The sequence below is a fragment of the Eremothecium gossypii genome, chromosome V (assembly GCF_000091025.4).
Source record: "Eremothecium gossypii ATCC 10895 chromosome V, complete sequence".
NCBI lineage: Eukaryota > Fungi > Ascomycota > Saccharomycetes > Saccharomycetales > Saccharomycetaceae > Eremothecium > Eremothecium gossypii.
Window position 1 is genome coordinate 278,115 of NC_005786.2, and position 16,207 is coordinate 294,321.

The 16,207-nt window shown below is 50.6% G+C and overlaps 7 protein-coding genes and 1 non-coding gene across 8 annotated transcripts; 4 read left to right on the plus strand and 4 right to left on the minus strand.

Moving 5' to 3' along the window:
• Positions 1-211: 211 nt before the first annotated feature.
• CHS3 (chitin synthase CHS3) lies at positions 212-3,643 on the plus strand (the record flags this gene model as incomplete). The annotated part of the gene is made up of 1 exon (NM_210025.2): positions 212-3,643. One exon carries the CDS (start codon positions 212-214, stop codon positions 3,641-3,643), a length of 3,432 nt encoding a protein of 1,143 aa, NP_984672.2.
• Positions 3,644-3,757: 114 nt separating this feature from the next.
• Positions 3,758-3,830, minus strand: AGOS_t0102. The gene has a single exon. It is a non-coding gene; the product is annotated as a tRNA-Thr (tRNA).
• Positions 3,831-4,527: 697 nt separating this feature from the next.
• Positions 4,528-6,021, plus strand: SHM1 (glycine hydroxymethyltransferase SHM1; the record flags this gene model as incomplete). The annotated part of the gene is made up of 1 exon (NM_210026.1): positions 4,528-6,021. The coding sequence occupies one exon, from the start codon at positions 4,528-4,530 to the stop codon at positions 6,019-6,021; it is 1,494 nt and encodes a 497-aa protein (NP_984673.1).
• A 76-nt stretch (positions 6,022-6,097) lies between these two features.
• Positions 6,098-6,724, minus strand: YPT10 (Rab family GTPase YPT10; the record flags this gene model as incomplete). The annotated part of the gene is made up of 1 exon (NM_210027.1): positions 6,098-6,724. The coding sequence occupies one exon, from the start codon at positions 6,722-6,724 to the stop codon at positions 6,098-6,100; it is 627 nt and encodes a 208-aa protein (NP_984674.1).
• Positions 6,725-6,921: 197 nt separating this feature from the next.
• On the plus strand, positions 6,922-12,108 carry RIF1 (DNA-binding protein RIF1; the record flags this gene model as incomplete). Its single annotated transcript, NM_210028.1, has 1 exon — positions 6,922-12,108. One exon carries the CDS (start codon positions 6,922-6,924, stop codon positions 12,106-12,108), a length of 5,187 nt encoding a protein of 1,728 aa, NP_984675.1.
• Positions 12,109-12,242: 134 nt separating this feature from the next.
• CHK1 (serine/threonine protein kinase CHK1) lies at positions 12,243-13,790 on the minus strand (the record flags this gene model as incomplete). The annotated part of the gene is made up of 1 exon (NM_210029.1): positions 12,243-13,790. The coding sequence occupies one exon, from the start codon at positions 13,788-13,790 to the stop codon at positions 12,243-12,245; it is 1,548 nt and encodes a 515-aa protein (NP_984676.1).
• A 202-nt stretch (positions 13,791-13,992) lies between these two features.
• AGOS_AEL184W (UBX domain-containing protein) lies at positions 13,993-14,877 on the plus strand (the record flags this gene model as incomplete). Its single annotated transcript, NM_210030.1, has 1 exon — positions 13,993-14,877. One exon carries the CDS (start codon positions 13,993-13,995, stop codon positions 14,875-14,877), a length of 885 nt encoding a protein of 294 aa, NP_984677.1.
• A 76-nt stretch (positions 14,878-14,953) lies between these two features.
• Positions 14,954-16,207, minus strand: CHM7 (phosphatidic acid-binding protein CHM7; the record flags this gene model as incomplete). The annotated part of the gene is made up of 1 exon (NM_210031.2): positions 14,954-16,207. One exon carries the CDS (start codon positions 16,205-16,207, stop codon positions 14,954-14,956), a length of 1,254 nt encoding a protein of 417 aa, NP_984678.2.

The following is a 16,207-nucleotide window of genomic DNA, read 5'->3' on the forward strand; positions in this document are numbered from 1 at the left end:
CCTGTATGGTAGATTACGACGCAAGACTGTCTGAGTGTCGCTCTGACATTTACTTTGTGATCACCTGAACTCAAATCTTAGGTGTCTGTGTGAAAAGAGTATTGAGGAAATCATTCCCTCATAGAATTGGTTATTCATACTACATGTTAATAGTGTGAGGCAGTGCTAGCAATCAGAATTTTCACTGAACTTGGTGGGGTATTGAAACAAGATGTCGGACGATTATTATATGTTCGATAATGAATCCTTACTGAAGAGCAGCCCTCAGGATAATCTTGTCCAACGTACTGGATCTCTAGTTAGGCCAGAACGAAATCATATGAATGACCCTTCACATCCACATCATTACTACGCAAGAAAAGCCAAGGAGACCCGTGTTAGCGTTAATCCTTCGTCTACTGGAATTATGCCAAGCACAGATCCCTTGCCTTCTAAGACTTTGAATAAACCGCGGCCTCCTGTGAAGCCTAAAATCGCTAAGAGACGGGAGGATGATCCCTTATCCCTATGGCAGTTCTACTGTTATGCTATTACGTTCTGGGCCCCAAGTCCTCTATTGGAATTATTTGGCATGCCCAAGAAGGAAAGACAATTTGCGTGGAGAGAAAAAGTTGGCCTAATATCTGTGATCATATATTGCGGTATATTCGTCGCATATTTGACCTTTGGATTTACAAATACGGTTTGTAACGTTGACAGACAACGGCTCCGCAATAATGAAGTTGCACACCAGTACCTTATCATTCACGGAAAGGCATATAACTTAGACTTTTCTGCTCACCCCGCTGCTGCTGGAATCGATGCAGGAAGCAATGTCCTTTACAATCCCATTGCAGCCGGCGGCAAAGTAGCCTCATTCCTCTTTCAAAATGTTAACGGAAATTGCAAAGGCTTAATCATTCCGAAGGAGAATTGTTCAATCCCTCATGAAGGGTTGGACCTTGCATGGTACTTTCCATGTAAACTCTACTCGCAAGATGGATCAACCTCACCAGAGTTTTCTCTGAGTGAATACTACGATGGTTGGGCTTGCCATACTTCTGAAAACGCAAGAGGGGCTTATTACAATCTACAGCCTACTGCGGATGTTTATTTTACCTGGGAAGATATTAAAAATAGCACACGGAATTTGGTAGTATACAACGACGATGTTTTAGACTTGGATTTATTAAACTGGCTTCAGACAGAAGATCTTGAAATTCCAGGTGCATTCGATGACCTCAAAAGTGCCAACCTAAAGGGATTTGATATATCTGTAGTCTTATCGAACAGCCATGATAAACAAGTTGCTAGGTGTCTATCGGAGATTGTTAAAGTTGGTGTAATTGATTCAGATACAGTTGGTTGCATTGCTTCCGAAGTTGTGCTTTATATTTCGTTGGTGTTTATTCTTTCGATCGTCACCATCAAGTTTCTTGTTTCTTGTTATTTCCACTGGTGTATTGCGCGGAAACAAGGCGCCTCTCCAGTTGACAATAAGACACTAGCGAAAATGGCAAATGATATCGAAGATTGGTCTGAAAATATCAACAGTCAAGGGCCTATTAAACCTGTTCAACATCCAACAGGGTTCGGTCAATCAAAGGACTTCAATTTAAATATGTTTCAGCGGAATCGTAACTTCAGATTGGACTTGAGCCAAGGAAATCTAGATGTAACAGCGGATTTGGCCTTGCTCGAGAAATTGAAGGGCTTTGGTATTACAACCATGACGATACAAAGTTTGCTTAAGGAACTTTCACCTGAGTCAACTCCTTATAATATTGCATCACCGCGGTCGCCTTCTATTTTACCTCTAAACCCACTTACTGATGATTTCTTCTCTCACAATCAAAATGAACATTTAGATCCTTCGATCATTCACCCGAACGTTATCCCCCAGCCACCACCAGATTATACTCCGTTTGGCTATCCATTAATACATGGGATTTGTTTTGTTACGTGCTACTCAGAGAACGAAGAAGGTTTACGTACAACTTTGGACTCACTTTCCACCACAACCTACCCAAATTCTCATAAACTTTTGATGGTGCTATGTGACGGTTTGATCAAAGGTTCTGGAAATTCGAAATCAACACCAGAGATCGCTCTAGATATGATGGAAGATTTCGTGGTTCCACCTGAGCGGGTTCAAGCGTACTCCTACGTTGCTGTTGCATATGGAACAAAACGTCACAATATGGCAAAAGTTTACAGCGGCTTCTACAAGTATGATAACAGCACTGTACCTCCTGAAAAGCAGCAAAAGGTACCGATGATTTGTATTGTAAAGTGCGGGACCGAAGATGAGCAGGCCTCTTCAAAACCTGGTAATAGAGGGAAACGTGATTCTCAGGTAATACTCATGTCATTCCTACAGAAGGTGACCTTTGATGAAAGAATGACGCGTCTCGAATTCGAGCTTTTAAAAAATATCTGGCAGATTACAGGGCTCATGAGTGACTTCTACGAGTTTGTTTTAATGGTCGATGCCGACACGAAGGTTTACCCTGATTCATTGAGTCATATGGTTGCCGAGATAGTAAAAGACCCTAAAATCATGGGCCTTTGCGGAGAAACAAAAATAGCTAACAAAAGACAATCGTGGGTAACTGCCATCCAAGTTTTCGAATACTACATATCTCATCATCAAGCAAAAGCATTTGAGTCTATATTTGGGTCGGTAACATGCTTACCAGGCTGTTTTTCGATATACAGGATCAAATGCCCAAAAGGTGAAGACGGATATTGGGTCCCCATATTGTGCAACCCTGACATAGTGGAGCGATACTCTGATAATGTGACAAATACTTTGCACAAAAAGAATTTATTGTTATTGGGGGAAGATCGCTTTTTGTCATCTCTAATGTTAAAGACATTTCCCAAGAGGAAACAGATATTTGTTCCTAAAGCTGCATGCAAAACAATAGTGCCAGACAAGTTCCGGGTTCTCCTATCACAGAGGCGGAGATGGATCAACTCAACAGTTCACAATTTGATAGAGTTGGTATTAATCAATGACTTATGTGGTACGTTCTGCTTCTCCATGCAATTTGTAATTGCTATCGAGCTTATCGGAACCGTTGTCTTGCCATTAGCCATCTGCTTGACAATATATGTTGTTATTTTCGCTATAGTATCGAAACCGACTCCGGTAATTACCTTGATCCTTCTAGCCATCATTCTAGGCTTACCAGGCATTCTCATTGTTGTTACAGCTACACGGTGGTCGTATCTAGTCTGGATGGGGATATATCTCCTTGCACTACCCATTTGGAACTTCGTACTACCCACTTACGCGTTTTGGAAGTTTGATGACTTCTCCTGGGGTGACACCAGACAGGTTGCAGGCGGAGACAAAGGTAATCACTGCGACGGAGAAGGCGATTTCGATGGTTCTTTGATTCAGATGAAGACCTGGCGCGAATACGAACGCATTGAGCGGTTGGAAAGGACTAACAAATTAGGCACAACCCCTGGAGTTGGCGAGCCCACTTCAAGAAGAGCCTTTTCTTCTATGGATAACTTCCCAGCAATTTTGAGTGAACAGCTCAATGGTTCATATGCCCAGCAAGCTGGTCCGTTGTTACCGCCATTACCTCCGTTGCCCCCGTTGCCTGCGCTGAGCTCGCAATCTCCCCGCCCTCGACCCAGAGCTCCATGAATGAGCCAAGGAGGGCGGTTCCGAGAACGATGTACCACTGCAGTTGCACACATGTGTATAATACTAGTCCATACTGCTTATTGAGCGTCGGTTAAACAATGACACGAAAAAAAATGCTTCCAACCAGATTCGAACTGATGATCTCCACATTACTAGTGTGGCGCCTTACCAACTTGGCCATAGAAGCGACGTTGAAGTACTAGAAAGAAAAAGTATATATACAGTTCATATTTGATCACGGGCACAGTGCCGATGCACTTTTTCGGTATGGTTGGTGATTTAGTCCAGTGCGGGGACCGTTATCGGGCAAATGGCTAGGCAGAGGGGCGGCGCGGATCCGTCTGAACTATTGGTATTGAGTCAGAGAAGCAAACGTCTCTGATTAGAGTGCGGAAGGTAGTATCACTTCTCAGCCAGTTGCAGTTATGTGTGCACGTGCTAATCTGTACAGTTCGACGATACAGAAGTCAAGCCTGGGTGCTTGCATATAGCTGAGGTACTGACATCGTGGTTTGGACCTTGATAGATTTACAAAGCCGCACAGTGTTGCACGAAGGCGTATGTAGGACTATAATTAGAGTTCAAACGCCCTAACGTCAATGGCCATCGGAATGCTTCACAGTACCCTCTGAGGTAATAAATGAGTCAAAAATTACTAAAAGCATGATAGGCGCTGCGAATCCTTGCTTGGGTGCATTATCTCGAGAGAATTCTTGTATTTATGGGGCTGACACCACGATGACGGTATTGATGTGAAATTAACTTAATCTATACACCACACCTATTATGGAAAAACTTTTCGTTCATCAGTGTATTTAATTCTCACCTTTAAATGCATGGTTCAGGTTGATAAAGGGTTCGCGATCTCCTGAAAGTCCTGAAAGATGTTTATTCGTCGGTTGCATACCAGTTCGCGAAGGTTAACATGCGGCGAGGCTCTTCGTGCGTGCCAGCAAACAGGCGCTAGAAGTGCTAATGGCCAGCTGATGCTGTCGCAGCATGTACAGGAATTCGACCCGGAGATGTACGATATATTAACTAAGGAACGCTCAAGACAGAAGCGTAGTATCACTTTGATTCCAAGCGAGAACTTCACATCAGTGGCTGTTATGAACTTGCTCGGAAGTGAAATGCAAAACAAGTACTCGGAAGGGTATCCGGGTCAGCGGTATTATGGGGGTAACCAGTACATCGATATGGCAGAGTCCCTGTGCCAAAAGCGCGCTCTGGAGCTATATGGGCTAGATCCCGCCAAATGGGGCGTCAATGTACAGTCATTGTCCGGAGCACCAGCGAACCTCTATGCTTACTCAGCCATTATGGAGGTTGGCGATCGCATGATGGGTCTAGATCTTCCTCACGGTGGCCATCTGTCCCACGGTTACCAGCTACAAAATGGAAACAAAATTTCGTACATCTCCAAGTACTTCCAGACCATGGCGTACCGTGTGGACCCTGCCACAGGCTTGGTCGACTATGATACCCTGTCTGAGACCTCGAAACTCTTCAGACCTAAGGTGATTGTTGCTGGTACATCAGCATATGCGCGGGTCCTGGATTATAAGCGGTTTAGGGAGATTGCCGATGCCTGTGGCGCGTATCTCCTCTCTGATATGGCGCATGTTTCTGGTTTGGTTGCAGCTGGTGTGCACCCATCTCCCTTCGAGTACTCCGACATTGTCACCACTACCACACACAAATCCCTAAGAGGACCAAGAGGTGCCATGATTTTCTACCGGAAAGGCATTAGAAAGGTGACCAAGAAGGGAACCGAGATCATGTATGACTTGGACAAGCGCATCAACTTCTCGGTTTTCCCAGCTCACCAGGGCGGGCCACATAACCATACCATTTCCGCACTTGCCGTCGCGTTGAAGCAGGCTGCTACTCCAGAGTTCAAGAACTATCAAACCGCTGTGGTAGAGAATGCCAAAGTTTTTGGCGAAGAACTAAGTAAGCGTGGCTTTAGTCTTGTCTCCGGAGGAACTGATACACATCTGCTATTGATCGACTTGTCCCCCATGGGCATTGACGGGTCTAGGCTTGAAACTATACTGGAACGACTAAATATTGCGGCCAACAAGAACACCATCCCAGGCGACAAGTCCGCTCTATATCCTTCTGGCCTGAGAGTCGGTACGCCTGCAATGACCACCCGTGGGTTTGGCCCGGCCGAATTTGGCCGGGTTGCAGCGTATATCAACGAGGCTGTTAAACTGGCAATTGGCTTAAAGTCACAAGAGCCAGTAGACGCTAAGGACGCCAAGACCAGGTTGGCTCACTTCAAAAGTTTTTGCGCAGAATCGGAACAGGTAACCAAGCTGGCCAACGAGGTGGCAGACTGGGTTGCACAGTACCCTGTGCCAGGAGAATTGTAAATAACGTACTTAATAACCAATGTCCCGGTCTTTGTGAAGCTACCGTTGTCTACGCCCGTCGCCCGCCTCCCCTGGCCTAGCACCTGCAACCGTGGTCTGCAGAGCTGGCGCCAAGTACATTCAGAATGCTGCGCTGCGGTGACTCCTGAGGCTCCGCCTGCAGCACAAAACGCTCCGGTTTTACGTGCTTAGCAATGTCCATGAACAGTTCCTCGATCCCCTCGCCCGTCTTGGCCGACACAAACGTTGCACTTGGCAGTGGCTGCTCCAGCTGCCCCCCCGCATGCAGGTCAATCTTGTTGCCCACGATCCGCACCACCACATCGTTTCGTTGTGCCTCCCCAATGTATGTATTCAGCTCGTCTATCCACGACCGTGCGTTCTGAAAGCTCTGTTGCTCGGTCACATCGTACACAACTAGCGCTACGTCCGTGTTTCGATAGTACATTGGTGCCAGTGACCGGTACCGCTCCTGGCCTGCAGTATCCCATATCTCAAACGTGACGCTGCGCACTTCTTTTGCGTCACTGCCGTCACCCGCGTCCTCTTCCCATTGGACTGACCTCGTAGTGAACGCAGCTCCTATCGTCGCCTGGTTCTTCCGGAACTCGCCCGTCGTGAATCGCGTTACAATCGATGACTTGCCCACTGAAGACTCACCTAACAGCACCAGCTTGACCTGGCAGCAGTAGTGTCTGGCCATGACTCCTAGCGGTCTTTTTGTTTGAGCGCCCCTCGGTAACAGTAGCGTAGAACTATATCCCGGCTCAGCTTTCCATATTATAAGAAGAGTGTGCCGACTATAGAGCTGGCGAGGTCTAAAGATGCCAATAACAGCAGCTGGCTCCCGGTGCGTCCGGCGGCATTAGACCATCGCCTACGCAATTCGGTTATACAACAATGTCACGTGACCCATTGGGCCTTGTGGATTTACTACGCGTTTGGCTTTCCGATCGATGTTTGCAGGCCCATCGCAGCCATCACGTCCCTTCCAGATCGCTCTTTCCGAATAGTCCGCAGCTTTGGGACCAGAACTCACCGGAAGCTGTTGAGCGCAGCGTTAAGACCATGCAATTAGAGAACAAACCGTCACAACAGACCAACAAGCGCATAAAGGCTTTAGATGTGCTGGATAAGCACATTAGCCAGCGGTCGACTCAGAAGAAACTCCAGCAGGTGCCGCAGCTGCTGCCAGGCGACTCACATACTTCCAGCGGCGAAGACGAGGGTCTGCCCGGCAAGATCTGGCGTGGCGACGGCCGGGCTGCGGGGCGTCCCCGCACGTCGCCGGAGATTCGGGTGGAGCGCCAGAACGCAGACGAGGAGCGGCCCACGCTGAGCGCATCGTCGCCGCTCAAGAAGTCGGTGGTGTTCTCCGAGGAGGTGACATCGTCCCCTATCCGCGCGACCGTCTCGTCGAGCCCTGTCCGCTCTGCGCACAACCGTCCGCCCTCCAAGTCGATCCTAAAGAGCTCGCCGTCGAAGTTGTTAGCAGGCGTACAAGGACAGGAGCGCGCGCTACATCAGTTCCTGAACCCGAACATGGCATCGATTGTTGCAGTCGATCCCTTCAGCCTGGATTACTGGACTGTGGGCGAGGTACATACGCTGAGCGACCAGAATAGCTTGGCTGAATACAAGCGAGTGTTAGAAGGTGCGGTGCATCTGCTCAAACAGCCAGCTGGCTCCAGCAGGCAGTTTGAAATATACGCGACCTTGAACGGCATTTTGCCCTCTCCAAACGCCACGAGCGTGAGCGATGTAGACGCGCGCAAGCTGAGTCTGACAATCGAAAACATTGACGTTCTCATGCAGATCTCATATGTGAAGTTGAAGCAAACACAGGAGAACCTGCTACTAAGCAGCAAAAAGGACCCTTTTCTTTCGAGGCTTTATGTGCAAATTGTGAGGTTTTTTAGCAACCTACTGGCCACAGTTCGTATTGTAAAGAGCTTTGAGCGGAAGCCACATGTTCGTTCTATTTGCCAGTCAGTGATGGATCTGGCGCTAGAGTCGTTGAATCATGAGAACACGAACAAAGTCATGATCACCGCACAGCTCACGCTGCTACGAGAAGAAAGGTATGGCGAGTTCTTTTTATCAGATATCCAAATCAAGACTTTCATAGAAGCCGTTGCTAATATCAAGGGAATAGCAAGCACTAATCTGCTATATGAAAAGCATCTACTACTAAAACAGTATCTCGTCAAATATCCTGATTGCATGTTGGACTCGGTCAGATTGTGGTTTTCTACCGAAGTGCTAGCGAGAATACTTATTGTGCACGAACATTATAACGGTAAACTGCTCAGTAGTAGCATTTCGGTGATGCTTGAGCTGCTGAAAGTTAGTTTAGTCAACAGGCGGCGTCTAGAGATATCTGCTCTTTTGAACACTACTGCGGTAGAGTGTATCCCGCAGTTAGATAACAAGGAATTTGCAAGGTCAAGAGTTCAACGTTCCAAAACTACTAAACAACTACTTCAGGAGCGAATTAAAGAGCTCATCTTGGAGAACAAGGACTACAGGTCAGCAATGGATATTTGGCTTTGCGTAATGGGATTAGTATATGGCGATCCCTCTTCCCTGGAAAGTATCCTAGATGAAGAAGGCGACAGTTGGATAAAGCTGAACTTGCTTTGCCATAACTCTAGCGATCCTGCAGCCTCAAAGCTAGCGTTTAAAGCCTGGCGCATACTGATTTATCTGACATTCGTTAACTTCCAGTTGAACTTTTCGCAAGCAAATGAGTTGATGAAACTCTTATTACGGCCCTTGAGGTTATTCGCCGAATGTGATCTGAACAATAAGTCTATCATTGAAGGGATTAATTATACCATCAGTGACATACTTTATATGTCATTTTCTGATCCATCGTCATCCATTAGGTTTCAATATCTACAAAGACACATAATATCACCGTTATTCATGGACATTCTTCCCAAGTATAAATGTTCAGCTGTTATCCAGCATACAGAGGGAATTTTTGTTAAACTTTTAGGTAAGAATGATGATGGAAGACAGGCAAAGAAACTGTTTAACCCTATGCGTGTACTATCGCCTGTGGGGATTACTGAAAGTGATTTCTCAGCGATACCTTTCAATATTCTTAATTGCAGCTGGGGGGATATCATGAACCTAGTTTCAATTATGTTGACATTTGAACATATAGATTTGGGCGCCATTTTCGAAATGTTTCTGGCATTATTACTGAGGGTTCCAGATTCATTGCGAACACCTGATAATTGTACCACTTGCGTGGCATTTGCGAAGCGCCTTCTTTTGGAACTATCAAAAGAGGACTCTGCTGTTGCATTTGATGCGATTTTAGAGAAGTGCGTTTCCTTTTTCTTCCAAGCTTTCGAAGCTATACTTTTTGAAGGTCTTTCTGGTGTTACTCCTTTTTATGATTTAATTAACATTGAAAAACAGTCTCCGGAAGAACAGCTACGGTGGCTGAAATTAACATTGGATCTTACGAAACACATGATTCCTGATGTTTTCATTGTTGAGAAGTTCTTAGAACTATCCAATCCTGCTATCAATTCTTATGCCGGGAATTTTGTTGGCTCAAAACTTCTTTCAGCCACTATTCAGCCGTCGATTCTGGATTCTTTCCTTACTATTGTTAACAAGGTGCCCACTCCAGAGGCGATTGAGAATGTTTTAGAATTCTGCACGAATGTTCTCCCGGAGAGCATAGATATCCTGAGTAAACTGAATTTTCTCGACTGGGATGATAATGCATTGGTTTATTTTGTTAAAAAATACTCAAAGAGGGTTTCTAATGGTAGACTAGATCCTAATTTATTGGAAAGACTACGTCCGCATCTATTCGTGAATACCAACTTATTTGTTGAACTATCGACATTGCTAGTCAAATCTGGCGAGAGAGAACTAATGAAAGAGCTTGTAAGTCATCACCCATATTCGATATCGCTATCTATGCTCGATAAGGTCGATTTGACTGAAGCATTGGCCAAAGAGTCAGTTGCTCAACTATTATCGAGGATATCCGAATTATCATTAGATGAGCAGTATAAGTTATTAATACACGCAATCAAAACGAGGGAGGCCTCGGCTCTTGTGGCATCCTTTGAACATATCAAGTTACTATTGGAAAATAAACCACAGAACATTTCGGTCGATTTGGATATAATTTCCAAGGATATTTTTGCACTCTGCTGTGATGTTAAAGAATGGAAATTAATGGCTAATATCAGCGGTGTTTTGATCGAGAGAAACCTTGTAACTCATTTGTTAATGAACTTAGAGGATAAGGCGGATATTGTTCTACAGTATTTTGATCCCGTAACGATAATAGCCATCTTAGCCCGGTATAGTGACAACAGTACCACCTGTGACGCAATTTTCCGTAAATGTCTCGAAGATCATGATCCCTTTGTTTGCTTTCAGTTGCTCAGAGAATTGGTTGGAACCAATAATTTCAAGGTCTTCAGCGCGAACTACGTTTATTTGTTCAAATTCATATTCGATCCTAAAGATAGATTTTGTGAAAAGAATAGAGAAGAGGCGTTGGAGCTATTCCCAGTTCTTACAAATCACTTAATGCTTTTATCTCAAAATATTGTATCGGAAGCTATGGAAGCTATTAAGAGCATGGTAACACTTCAGGGCCGAGAGTATCAATTCCAACTGCTTGCACGTATGGTTCATCACCCACAATTCTCTGTGAAAGGAGATGAACGCTTGGTAAACCTAATAAGGACATGGAAGGAAAGTACTAGCACACCAAAGAAGCGGCCGAGAATGTTTAGATTCATTTCACCGCGAAAGGGTGATGTAACTGCTATACAAGAGGAAATCACAGTGCCCGTATCAGGCGGGCATGCTATCTGCGAGAACGACATAGATGAACCTAGGACTGGTGCAACGCTCAATGACCCACAGGATGATGCTAGTTCGTCTGCAGATATGGCTGATTACCCGGTACTCAATAATTTATCAAATCCAGCGAGTGGGCGAGATGAAGATGAGACGGAACAAGAATCATCTGATGAATGCATTGCTTCACAGAGTCACCTTAACAGAGAAGCGAGGAAATTGGCGCAGAATAATGGTGTTTTTCCAATTGAAGGAGTGGCGACAGACATTCTCGATCAAACCCCTTCCAGTCCGCCCAGTGGACTCCCCGCTCCAAATTCTGCAGTTGAGAATGATATAGATAACGATGCAGTAAAGGGGGACAATTCCACCAGCAATGAGCACCACGCGTCAATTAATTCCTCCCCCGATGCGGAACCTGCGGAAGTTGACAGCCATCCCATGGGAAATCGGGGTTCGCGTCAGAACGCCGATCCGGAACTCGCAGAAGACTGCCCTACTCGGGGGAACTGTCAAACAGATCGGCAAAACATATGTGATAAAGATGCCCAAGCCGATTTCGAAGACCTGCCTGATTCACCCGTGCCTACTTCTTTTGACAAGCGGGAAGGTGGTAATGACATTGCCAGTTTCGCTGACAAGCAAGGGTTGGCTTCAATGGCCACGGAAAAGGCTGGAGAACGAGTCTTCGATTTCGTAGAAGACACACATTCGACGCCTGTGAAAATTGTCCACATGCCTAATCAGCCCATTGAACCGGAGCACAAAGGGAATTCTGCAAACAAAGATCCCGGCGATTCCCCATTGATAGTGGGTGCTACAACCGTTGGCCAGACAGCTGCAAGTGAGGAATCGCTTGAGGAAGAGCAAGATCCAGACGTCTCGGTCGTGGCTCCGTTAAGGATCCCGATATTCAAGAGCAATCACGCATTTTACCCCCATCTCGGAACTCATAGTGACGAGGATAGAATTGCTGTGAAGGAAGAGAATAATACCGTAAGCTTTGAGTCTCCGGTACTGCACCAACCCCAGCCACCCAATACTGGTAACGACACATCACGGGAAACGACTCCATACTACGGGAAGCCACTGAAGGCGAAATTCCCATCCAAGAAAGTCCGTAGAGTTGTATCGAGGATAAATGCACTGGAACAGGATGATATTACCCACATGGGTCCAGATGAAAAAGATTCCCTCCGCCGGGAACTCTTGACATTTATAATGAAATTAGAGGGCCTTTGATCGGTCGGCCTACCAGGCACAGACTCCAGTTAAAGTAATGGATCTCGATCAGCGGCAAAAGACGAACAGGCCGTACATAAATGTGAGTGCATTGGTTTTTCGGGGATTGGTGTTGCACCTTAAAAACCGATGTCTTATGCTATGTATATCAAGTGTCTACAGAAGAGAGCTATGCGCTTGAAGAGGCGCCGCCACTCGAGGGGATCTCCTGCTTTTCTCTCAAAGCACACAACCTTGAGCCCATCAGCCACCTCCCGGATGCATACAATACCAGAAAGCAACCAGCCCTTCCGATCGCGCGCCTTGATGTCGATGCTGACGGGGAAGACTTTATCGGCCCCCATGATGCGCTCCAGCTCGCAGAAGCTGTCATACATACCGGCCCGGACTGGAATCGAGGACTCGCGGAGCGCGAATTCCAGCTGTGGCAGCACTGACGCCATATCATCTGCCGTGAAGAACTTCGTGAACTTTGCTGGATTGAAGTCGAACGAGAGCGTCGGATCAACCTCGTCGCGGAACTGCATCACCGCGACCTCCCTGTCGAAGCGCACGGACTGCGTGGCCGGCCGCTTCTGCAGCTCGTCGGCCGTGGCGCGGTCAAGATTGCACTGCGAGAAGATGGGCGTTTTGGAATTGTACGAGTCGTGTTCCAAATGAGCCAGCTCATTCTCCACAGGCTGCGTCGCGGTTAGCGCCGGGCCGGAGCAAGGCGCGTCCTGTGTGAACTGCACGTACGCGGCATCCGACAGCGGCACCCGCAGCTTGAACAGCAGGCGCCGCGCTAGCTGCGCCGGGTCCGCACACATCCCGTCTGGGTCCGCAAACACCACCGGCGCCTTGAACCATGGGTGCTGTCGCAGCTGCGCCAGCGTCGCGCGCGCCGCCGGCCGCTGCTGCAGCATCTTGCGCAGCAGATTCAGCTCCACCAGCCCGATCTTGCCCCACGGCCCGTCGCTCAAGTTCCCCCCGTCCGCCACAAACGCCCGGAACATGCCGTCATCCACGCTGGGCTCGCTCCACGGCGTCTCCCCAGTCAGCAGCACAAACACAAGCACTCCCGCAGACCAGATGTCCGCCGTGTCCGCGTGGTACGCCCGCTCGCCCACCACCTCCGGCGCCAGGTACGGCAGCGTCCCCCGCCGGTCGCGCGCCAGCCGCCGCGTCCCGTCGCGCCGCCGGAACCGCGTCGCCAGCCCGAAGTCCGCCACCTTCAGGTTCCCCGCCCGGTCCAGCAGCATGTTTTCCGGCTTGATGTCCCGGTGCGCCACGCCGCACGCCTCGTGCAGGTGTGTCAGCGCCCGCACCAGCTGCTGGTAGTAGAACCGCGCCACCTCCGAGTCCACCCCCACGTCCGGCTCGATCTTGTCGAACAGGTCGCCCCCGTCCGCCAGCTCCATCGCGATCCATAGGTACTCACGTGACACATTGCAGTCCAGCACCCTCACCACATGTCGGTGCCCCGCGCACCGCGTCTGCAGCACCACCTCGCGCGTCAGATCCTCGTCCGTCATCCCTCGCGCTTTGCAGCGCTCGACGTGCACGAACTTCACAGCCACTATCGTCTGCGGGTCTGCGCGCAGCGAGGCGGTTTTGACGAACGCGAACGTGCCCTGCCCAATCGTCTCCCCGAGCTCTAGTTCCTTAATCTCCGGCAGGCATTCAGCCTGCGACGACTCCATAGTAGCCCAAAGTCGTTGGACGGCCTTCCAGGTGGCCTCTAAGTGCTGGTGATGGTTGGTTGAAAAGTGATGCCCCAACAATAGTGTGAAAAACGGCAAAGTGGGCCTTACGGGGGGAACAAAACAAGTGCTAACTACACGGAAGCAGGAATTAATTTGGGAAGTGGGCTTGGAGCACGGTATAGGAGTACCGGAGGTGGATATGAGTGTCGAACAGGTGTCTGGTGCGCACGCGTGCGAAGAACAGGTGGCACGGTTTGAACGCAATGTGGAGGCGGCGGAGCGGCGGAGCGCCTCTGAGGACAAGGCGCTGGTGATCTACAGCGGCGGGAACGACGACGAGTGGCTGCTGCGGTGGTTCCGGCCGGTGCTGGTGGAGAGCGTGGGGGACAAATGCGTGTGGCTGCGCGTAACCGCAGGATCAGCAGGTGCCGCGCAGGTGCGGACGCGGTACGGGGTCGGCGGGTCGCCGGGCGTGTGGTGTGTGCGAGGTGGACAAGTGGTGTTGGGGCTGCAGGGGCAGCGGGGCGGGGCCGGGTTTGCGCGGCGGCTGCTGCGCAGCCTGGACGCGCAGACGACGTGCGAGCTGGCGTTCAAGCTGACGGACGGCGGGCTGTTGCGGCACAAGTTCAGCGCGGGGGCCACGCTGGCGCTGGTGCGGGCGTGGGTGGACGCGCACCGCAACGACGGCACGCTTCCGTACCAGTTCTACAGCAGCGCGCAGCGCGCGACGCTGACGGAGGCGCAGGAGCGGCTAACGCTGACGGAGCTAGACCTGGTGCCGCGGTCGGCGCTAATCCTGAAGCCGGTGCAGACGGCCGCGGCGGAAGCCGTGGGGGACGCGCATGGGGGCGGGCTGCTGAGCAGCCTGCAGCGCGCGGTGGCGTGGCTGGTGACGCGCTCCGCGCCGGCGGCTGCAGCGCCGACCGCGGGTACGGCGTCGCCGTCGCCCGCGTCGTCGTGCTATGCGTCGCCCATGCAGTCGCCGCTTCTGAAACACTTCGACTGCGGCGAGTCCGAGCTGAGCATTCCCCCGACATGCATAGCGCCGAGCGCCCGCAAGTTCCAGAGCCCGGACCGGCGATAGCCGCGGGCGCGGGCACGACTCGAGTGACCCAGGTTATGCAGTTATATAATAGTTCACTATTGAATGGCGTATATATTTATAGCGTTTGGGGCGGCTCCGCGAGCTTGGCCGGCGACGCAGACCGCGCGAGCGCCTGCGGCTCCCGGTCGCTGACCTGTAGCCGCTCCAGCACGCCCAGCAGCGTCTCCTCCTGCTGCAGCTCCTGCTGCAGCTCCTGCTCCATGGCGGCAAGCTCGCTGTCGAGCTCGCCGTCGTCCTCGGCCACCGACGCCGTCAGCGCGCCCGAGATGCGCTCGCTGTCCTCCATATGCTCATGCACGTCGTCCAACAGCCGCTCAACGTCGTCAAGCGAGCCGATTTGCCGGTTGATGTCTGCAAGGGCGCGCGACGCGCCCGACAGCACCTCCACCAGGTGCAGGTTGTCCACGCTCTTGTCGATGTGGTCCTTGATCTCCATTAGGTTCGTAAACTGGTTGAGCGCGCGCGACAGGCTGGCCTGCGCGAGCTTGTTCATCCGCAGGTACCGCCGCTGCACATCGCGTGCCGCGCCCGCCGCGACCGCGCCACGCAGCGCCCGCGCTGTCTCCTCGACGTGCCCGTGGATCGCTTGGACCTGCCGCTCCACCAATCGCAGCGAGCCCTTGAACTCTGCGATGTGGCGGTCGTTTGCGGTCACGCGGTCAGGCCCGAACGGCTGCACCAGCGCGCGCACCGCCGGCATCACCACCTTCACAACGTCTCCGTCCACTAGAATCGCCTTGCGGTGCTTGTCCAGGTCCGCCAGCACCACATCGTACTCCCCGCGTCCCCGTAGGCTCTCCCGCACCACGCCGTAGAACTCCTCCCGCGAGAACACAAGGTCCGTATATCGCGTCGCCCGCGCCACCACCCTCTCCTCCAGCGCCCCCTCCACCGCGCCGTGCCGCGCCGCCAGCACGTCCATGTTCACGTATGCGCAGTTCCGCAGGTACCGTCCGTTCTCCCGCACCCGGCTCCTCCACGACAGGTCCACCACCTTGTGCAGCGTCCACCTCACCCACGACAACAGCCCAAAATCGGGCCCCCGCACGAAGCGCCCCAGCGGCACCAGCCGCCTATCCATCACCAGCTGGTCGATCGCCACATCGATGCTTTTCGGAAACCCCGTCTCCTTGGTGCTCAATCGCTCCAGCAGCTCGTCGCCCCCTTCTATCAGAAGCTCGTCCCGCCACACTGTGTTCATCAGGTGGTCTTTCCATGTTAGAACGTTAGCCTGGAACCCATCTGGATTGAGCTCTTGCAGCTTCCTGAAGTCGGAATATAGCGAGGCAAGCCTTGACTCCGGCAACAT